Source organism: Dipodomys ordii, unplaced genomic scaffold, assembly GCF_000151885.1.
Source record: "Dipodomys ordii isolate 6190 unplaced genomic scaffold, Dord_2.0 Scaffold13, whole genome shotgun sequence".
Classification (NCBI taxonomy): Eukaryota; Metazoa; Chordata; class Mammalia; order Rodentia; family Heteromyidae; genus Dipodomys; species Dipodomys ordii.
Window position 1 is genome coordinate 10,641,937 of NW_012267229.1, and position 8,518 is coordinate 10,650,454.

At 44.0% G+C, this 8,518-nt stretch overlaps 1 protein-coding gene across 1 annotated transcript in view; it reads left to right on the forward strand.

The window, feature by feature from the left end:
* Positions 1-8,518, forward strand: part of LOC105981452 (chromosome unknown open reading frame, human C20orf194) — a 120,595-nt gene that overhangs the window by 87,020 nt on the left and 25,057 nt on the right. Inside the window, exons 28-29 of the mRNA XM_013010641.1 lie at positions 3,523-3,648; positions 6,893-6,930. Coding sequence (XP_012866095.1) covers positions 3,523-3,648; positions 6,893-6,930 — 164 coding nt within the window. The remainder of the gene's footprint in view (positions 1-3,522; positions 3,649-6,892; positions 6,931-8,518) is intronic.

Genomic DNA, 8,518 nt, shown 5'->3' on the forward strand with positions numbered 1-8,518 from the left:
AAAAAAAAAAAAATAGTTAATGCTGAAGAGTAAGATAGGGGCACTTATCTATTGAATATTCCCACAAAGAGCTTTGGGGCAGTATGTAGCATCAGTCCTGCTTACCAAGCCTACTGTTACAAGGGTCTGGTAGTGTCTACACATGGCATCCAGGACCACACAAGCACTACAGTAGAAAGATCCTTATGCGGGGCTGGGAAGGTGGCTCAGTGGTAGAGTGCTTGCCTTGCATGCATGAGGCCCTGGGTTTGATTCCTCAGCACCACATAAGCAGAAAAAGCTGCAAGTGGTGCTGTGGCTCAAGTGGTAGAGCACTAGCCTTGAGCTAAAGAGCTGAGGGACAGTGCCCAGGCCCAGAGTTCAGGCACCATGACTGGCAAAAAAAAAGAAAAAAAAAAAAAAGATCCTTATGTGGACACACACACACACACACACGCACGCACGCACGCACGCACGCACGCACGCAAAGGGAGAAGCTAATGAGCAGAAAGCTTGCTGTGGAAGCCAGGCCCTCATGAGGAAACTCTAGGACTTAGTACACCATGTCCTATACTAAAGCCCTGCTGGTTGGGCAGGATTCTGTCTAGGACTAGATAGAGAGTACAGGATTTTGATATCTGGAATAAAGCTAAGGGCCATTTTACAGCATCCAGGCCCAGAGTTCAGGCCCCACAACCCCCCACCCCCCAAAAAAAGACAGGCACTGGTGGCTCATGCCACCTTGACCTCCAGAGCCCATCTGATATGAAAGGCTGTTCATCAGATTTGACTTCATAGGAACAGAACTTCTAGTGATGGTCCAGGTTAATTAGGACAATGTTTTCCTCTGTAAGGTCGCAGGGTTCTTGGAGTGGCCCAGGGTTGGCTTCAGAGCACTCAATAACCACCTTAAGTTTGTTTTTTGTGAGGGTATTTTGTTTTGTCATCGATCATGAGGTTTGAACTCAGAGCCTAGGTGCTGTCCCTGGGCTCTTTTGATCATGGCTAGCACTCTGTCACTTTGAGTGATAGGTCTACTTCTAGGTTTTAGTGGCTAATTGGATGTAAGAGTCTTACAGACTTTCCTGCCTAGGCTGGCTTTGAATAGCGATCCTCAGACAGATCTCAGGCTCCTGAGCAGCTAGACTTACAGGTGTGAGCCACTAGTGCCCAGCTCCCACTTTATGTTCTTGTTGTAGAGCCAGTAAACAAATAAATAAGAAAGGATAACAGATGAAAACAAAAGCAACAAAAATATACAAGAACAAAATTAAAAGACAGTATATGTAGCTTATGAAAAATTGAGGGAAGGGAGCAGGAAGTGCCAAGAAAGTGACTTCTTGCAGAGTAAGTGTGAAGTCAGATGATGCCTTCTCATAAGATGTATCTCAGTGGTAGAAATAGAGCATGTTCAAGGACATCAGTTTGATCCCTAGCTCTGCAAAAATAACAATAAAATGCCACTTGAGCAGAGAGATGAGAGAAAGGGAGTAAGACTTGCAGATAGGAAAAGAGCATTCCAGGCAGAAAGGACAGAGAGTACAAAGGTACAAGTATGTCTGGCATGTTCAGGGACGAGCCAGGAGGCCAAAGTGGTTGGATTAGGGGAAGGGACAAGATGGTTGATGAAATTCTTGCCTATATTGGAGGAGCAGGAGATCAGACCATAAAGGCTATCTGGCCCTTAGTGTTTCAGCTTTCACACAGATGAAAAGCCACTAGAGGTTTGGCGCAGAACAATGACATGGTCTGACTATGGTTTTGGCATATCCGTCTGACCTGTGTATTTAGAATAAATTGGAGGAAGGTAAGGATAGAAATATGAAGGAGGGGGCTGGGAAGGTGGTAGAGCACTTACCTTGCATGCATGAATCCCTGGGTTTGATTCCTTAGCACCACATAAGCAGAAAAAAAAAAAAAAAAGCCGAAAGTGGTGCTGTGGCTTAAGTGGTAGAGTGCTAGACTTGAGCTGAACAGCTGAGGGATAGCACCCAGGCCCAGAATTCATGCCCCACAACTGGACCCCCCCCAAAAAAAAAGAAATATGAAGGAGGGCTGGGAAGGTGTCTCAGTAGTTCAGTGCTTGGCTTGCATGCATGAGGCCCTGGGTTCAATTCCTCAGCACCACATAAGCAGAAAAAGCGCTCAAGTGGTAGAGCGCTAGCCTTGGGCTGAAGAGGTGAAGGACAGCGTCCAGGCCCAGAGTTCAGGCCCAACTGACCAAAAAATAATAATAATAATAAAGAAATATGAGGTATCAGATGGGAAGCTATCAGGATGGTTTAAGTAAGAGATGGTAGCAGTTTAGACTCAATGGGAATATGAAAGTGTGACCTCTTTTAGATATATGCTGGAAGCTAAGATAAATCTGGCCTAAGGCTGGGAAGGTAGCTCAGTGGTAGAGCGCTTGCCTTGCATGCATTAGGCGTGGGTTCCATTCCTCAGCACCACATAAGAAAAAAAGGCCAGAAGTGGTGCTGTGGCTCAAGTGATAGAGCGCTAACCTTGAGGTGAAGAGCTGAGGGACAGCGCCCAGGCCCAGAGTTCAGGCACAACGACCGGACCAAAAGAAAAAATCTTCTGGCCTTGTATCTGAAATAGAATCCCCTCTGATAAGAAGGACAGGAGGAGCAGGCTTATGAGAGTTGATCACAAATTTATTAACTTCCAAGGGAAGATAACAAATTGGCTTTAAGTCTGGAGTTAGAGAGGTTTTCAAGGCAAAAGATGAGAATTTGAATGGATACAGCATGTGTCTGCTGACCTAGGCAGGTTTGATGGTCCTGTGATATGGGAAGAAGAGGAAAGAGTTACCAAAAAAAATGTGTGGGGCGGGGGGAAGGCTGGGAAGGTGGCTCAGTGGTAGAGTGCTTGCCTTGCATGCATAAGGCTGTGAGTTCAATTGCTAGCACCACATAAGCAGAAAATGCTGGAATTAGCACTGTGGCTCAAGGAGTAGAGTACTAGCCTTGAAATAAAGAGCTGAGAGACAGCGTCCAGGCCCGGAGTTCAGGCCCCACAACAACAACAAAAAAGCACTGGTGGCCCAGAGTTCAGGCCCCACAACAACAACAACAACAAAAAAGCACTGGTGGCTCACGCCTATAATCTTAACTGTTCAGGAGGCTGAGATCTGAGGATCATGGTTCAAAGCTATCCCAGGCAGGAAGGTCCATGAGACTCATATCCAATTAACCACCGGAAAACTGGAAGTAGGCTGTGGCTCAAGTGGTAGAGTCTTAAGCTGAAGAAGAGTTCAGGGACAGTGCCCAGGCCCAGAGTTCAAGCCCCACGATTGACAAAAAAAAAAAAAAGTAGACACTGCCATGAGCTCCCAACTTAATGATTAGATAACATGCCCAAGGATACTTGAGTTCTGGGCTTATAGCATACTTCCTTTTTTCTGCAGAGCTGTGTGCCTTTCCTACCCATTCTCTTGCACAGTTATAAGGACTAACAGAATTAGGAATATAGGAACACTTTGTAGATTCCAGGGGCTCTAAATTGTGCTGGTAAGCTAATCATTCCTTTTTATCCCGTCAGCTATACAGATGTTATTGATGTTGTCCAGGCTGTGCAGACACATCCAGACCCAAATGTCAAGTCTCTCTTCACCATTGGTGCCATCACGGTGTGTGTGGAGCCCCTGAGCTGCTACATGGAACACAGGTAGTTATTTTTCACCACCTCCAGCTCACATAATGTGGTATGTTTAAATGTGCTAGAAGTGACTGTTTCCCCAATCACTACAATAAGAACATCACTGTACATGCAGTAGTTTATTAGTCTACATTGTATGTAGTAAGTGCTACATTATTATTGTGTGTGTATATGTATGTGTGTGCTTGGGCAAATGCAAGTGTACTAGTCCTGAGACTGGTACTCAGGGCTTGGAAACTGTCTCTGAGCTTTTTTTGCTCAAGGCTAGTATTCTGTCACTTGAGCCACATCTTTCCACTTCCAGCTTTTGGGTAGTTAATTGGAGATAAGAGTCTCACAGACTTTCCTGACTGGTCTGACTTCAAACCATGATCCTCAGAACCCAGCCTCTTGGGGCTGGAAAGGTGGCTCAGTGGTAGAGTGCTTGCCTTTGCATGCATGAGGTCCTGGGTTGAATTACTCAGCACCACATAAGCAGAAAAAGCCAGAAGTGGTGTTACGGCTCAAGTGGTAGAGCGCTAGCCTTGAGCTGAGGAGCAGAGGGACAGTATCCAGGCCTACAGCTCAGGCCCCATGGCCAACAACAACAACAAAAAAAAAAAACTCAGCCTCTTAAGTAGCTAGGATTACGGGTATGAGCCACCAGTGCCTGGCTTAAGTACCAGATCTTTAAATGACCAAGAGCCAAAGAGAAATGAGAGGAATTGTAGAATACATACAGATGTGTGATGACAGGAATTATGTCCTTTTTTTTTTTTTTTTTGTCCATCATGGGGCTTGAACTCTGGGCCTGGGTGCTGTCCCTCAGCTCTTCAGCTCAAGGCAAGCACTCTACCGCTTGAGCCACAGCGCCACTTCCAGTTTTCTAGTGGCTTTATTGTAGGACTCTTATCTCCAATTAATCACAGGAAAAAGCTGGAATTGGCTCTGTGGCTCAAATGGTAGAGTGCTAGCCTTGAGCAAAATGAATCCAGGGACAGTGCCTAGGTCCAGAGTTCGAGCCCCAGGACCGAAATAAAAAAGAAAAAGAAAAGAAACCTCATCCAGGGGTTCTGTGGAGTCAACCAGACCTGGCTCCCTTCATGACAGCCCTCGTTGCAAGGTGCTTAGCTAAACTGTTCATCTCTTAAATATCCAAGGCACAGGGAGGACAGGATGACAGAAAGATCTTATCTTTGAATTGCTTGTCTGTTGCTTTGATAAAAGTTAATTATGCTGGGGCTGGGAAGGTGGCTCAGTGGTAGAGCTCTTGCCTTGCATGCATGAGGCCCTGGGTTTGATTCCTCAGCACCACATAAGAAAAAAAAAGCTGGAAGTGGCACTGTGGCTCAAGTGGTAGAGCGCTAGCCTTGAGCTGAAGAGCTGAGGGACAGCGCCCAGGCCCAGAGTTCAGGCCCCACTACTGGACCACCCCCCCCAAAAAAAAAAAAGTTAATTACTGCTGTGTGCTGGTAGCTCACATCTGTAATCCTAGCTACTCAAGAGGCTGAAAGCTAAGGCTTATTAGTTCAAAGCCATTCTGGGCAGGAAAGTCCATGAGACTCTAATCACCAATTAAAAACAAAAAAAAAAAAAAGGCTGGAAGTGGAGCACCCTGAGCAAAGAGCTCAGAGATAGCACCCATACCCTGAGTTCACGCCCCAGACACACATACACACAAACACAGAGGGGGGGGGTAACTATTCTTCTCTGGGAAGGACTTTATGATGTTTTGGGAGTTTCAAAGCTCTGTGAGTTTTTCTATCTCAAAGCAGTGCTATATAGCAATTTGCTGCCATTTGTATTGAGCAGAAGAAATCACCATTGTGTATATACTCAAGTCTTTTTATTTTTCTTCTTTTCAAAGATGCTCTTGGACATTATTGGGCTTGCAGAGTTCCTTTATTCTGGGGTTACAATGCTTTTTATCGTTTCAGGCTTCATTTTAGCTTCAGCAAAAGTTGTTAAATCATGATTTTGCAGAAACCTTTGTTTTGGACAGTTTCCTTTTTTTTTGGATTTGGGATAGATTACATAGGAGTATGAAGTCTGCTGTAAATAAAAATAATACAAGCTAGTGCTTTGTCTTAGCAGTTTTAAGAAATTAAAGCAAACAAATTTAAGTTTTCTTGTATTGAAAATAACTTATGATTGTATGTTTTGTATTCCTAGAAGTAGGTTAACTGTGTTTTTTAAATTGTTATACACCTTTTTGAAATCTCCCCTACAAAATTTGTTTGGCTTAAACGTCAAAGCCGTGACAATTTGTTCTTTGATGTGATTGTATTTCCAATTTCTTGTTATGTAAGATTTCAATAAAACTCAAAAATCTATTCAAAACAAAACAAAAAAAAGGCAGTGCAATTTGAATCATCATCCTTTACCCTATTTTGTACTTTCATTTACCATTGGATTTGTGAATAAGATTAAGCTAGGGGTGTAACTCAGTGATAACATTTATCTAGCATGTGAGGTCTTGGGTTCAATCCCAAGTATAGCAAAAAATTAAAATTAAAAAATAGTCATCTCTATCTCCTATCACCTGAAGAACTAGTACTGCTCCCAACATCTTCTCCATCACATTTCATCAAGGGTGGGCCATGTGAGGACTTCTGCAGGGTGAGAACTTTGATGCAAAACTGTAGAAGTCTTAGCCAGGCACAGTTGCTCACGCCTGTCATCCTAACTACTCAGAAGGCTGAGATCTGAGGATCGTGGTTCAAAACTAGCCCAGGCAGGATAGACTGTGAGACTCTTATCTCCAATAAACCACTAGAAAACCGGAAGTGGCACTGTGGCTCAAGCAGTAGAGCTTTGGCCTTGAGCTGAAGAGCTAAGGGACAGCGCCCAAGCCCAGAGTTCAAGCCCCATGACTGGAAAGCAAAACAAAACATAAAAACTATGAAAGTTGGGCTGGGAAGGTGGCTCAGTGGTAGAGCACTTGCCTTACATGCATGAGGCCCTGTGTTCGATTCCTTAGCACCACATAAGCGAAAAAAGCCGGAAGTGGCACTGTGGCTCAAGTGGTAGAGCGCGCTAGCCTTGAGCTGAAGAGCTGAGGACAGCGCCCAGGCCCAGAGTTCAGGCCCCACAACTGGACCCAAAAAAAAAAAAAAACTGTGAAAATCTTGAATAACTATGTCTGTCTAGTGCGCAGTACTACCTGCCTCTTGCCTCAGCAAATATGTCAACCTTGCATATCAGCAATATTTCAATTTTGAGGGAAATAATCAAGACAACGCTAATTATTTTTTAATATTTCTTTTTTCCCTAGATTTCTCTTCCCTAAATTTCTTGATCAGTGCTCACAAGGTAAGCAATATGCTTTACTTCCTGCTTACATGCCTTTCACATTCTGTTCAGCTACAAGAGATTTCTGTCTGTGCTACCACTCTGAAATCTAAAGCAGGGAACTTTGACAACCTTCTTTTATCATACTTGATAAACATATTTCTTCCAAGAGCTTATATTGTAATTATCTTTTATTATTATTACATAGTTGTACAAAGAGGTTACAATTCGATATGTCAAGTTATGAGTACAATAAATCTTGATCAGTGCCACCCCTTCCATTATTCCCTCCCACTGTACCCGCCTCCCATCCCTCCCCTCAAGTTTCTGTTAATGGCAGTAAAAAAAATCACAGCAGCATCACTCGTGGGCTCACGTCTGCTCTGGCAGTGTAGCTAAAGACTGGGCTGAGTAGTCTCTGGATAAACAAAATCTTAATAAATTTCTCTATCCCCAGGGCACAGTTTTTGGCAGAACCTATCTTCCTTAATATCACCCTTTCTTTCACACACTGTAATTTTCCATACCTATTTGAATGTATTTAGAAAAATCTACTCATCCTGCAGGTTATATTCAGCTTTGCATTGTCCTGCTGCTATCAACTATAGAAGCTGTACTTCCTAGTCATATTATCTGTGACACCTAGAGAGTGTAAATAAATTATAACTTCTCCACAGTAGTGATAAAATGCCCATTGTTGTCATGAGGTATGCTTGGGGATGGACTGCCTGAGCCAGCCTAGCAAGCAGAAATCTAATGGAAGAAAACAACTCAATGTCCCCAGCGCATCTGTGCCTTGCTGATCCCATTGCCAGTCTGCAGGGAGCAGAGACAACAGCATACCAGAGCTGTTGTCTTGGGAAACAGCTGATCTGGGTGCTGCCCAAGGCAGGAGACTGGTCCCTGAGGGGGGAAGGGGATGTGTTTGTTGGACTGCTATACCAGGTAGTTATTTTTTGAGGCCCTCAGTATCAGGGTAGAATAGAAGCTGTCCTCTCAGTGTATAACCCAGAGGGAAGTTAGGTATGAGTTGGAAAAGAGATATCCAGGTTGACTCTGCTTTGTTTTTTTTTAACCTTTGTGCAAACAAGTGTGTATGTGTGTGTGTGTCCCGGTGTCCTGGGGATTGAACTCAGTTGGAGTTTGGGTGCTTTCACTGAGCTTTTCTAGCTCAAAGCTAGCACTCTACTAGTTGAACCACAGTTCCATTTCTGGTTTTTGGTGTTTAATTGGAGATAAGACTCTCACAGACTTCCCTGCCCCAGCTGGCTTCAAACCCCTCTTGTCAGATCTCAGCCTCCTAAGTAGCTAGGATTACAGGTTGAGCTACTGATGCAAAAATCCCTAGGTTTTTATTTTAGGGGACTAAAAAGGGTAGTGGTACCTGTCCTTGAGATAGAAAACACCAAAATACATGTATAAATAATCAAGGAGGGTTATCTGACCCTAAGTTACATATTTGGATGTTTTAGTCAAAGCCAAGGGCATGGAGGGGCTGGGAAGGTGGCTCAGTAGTAGAGCGCTTGCCTTGCATGCCTGAGGCCCTGGGTTCAATTCCTCAGCACCACATAAGCAAAAAGAAAAAAAGCCAGAAGTGGCACTGTGGCTC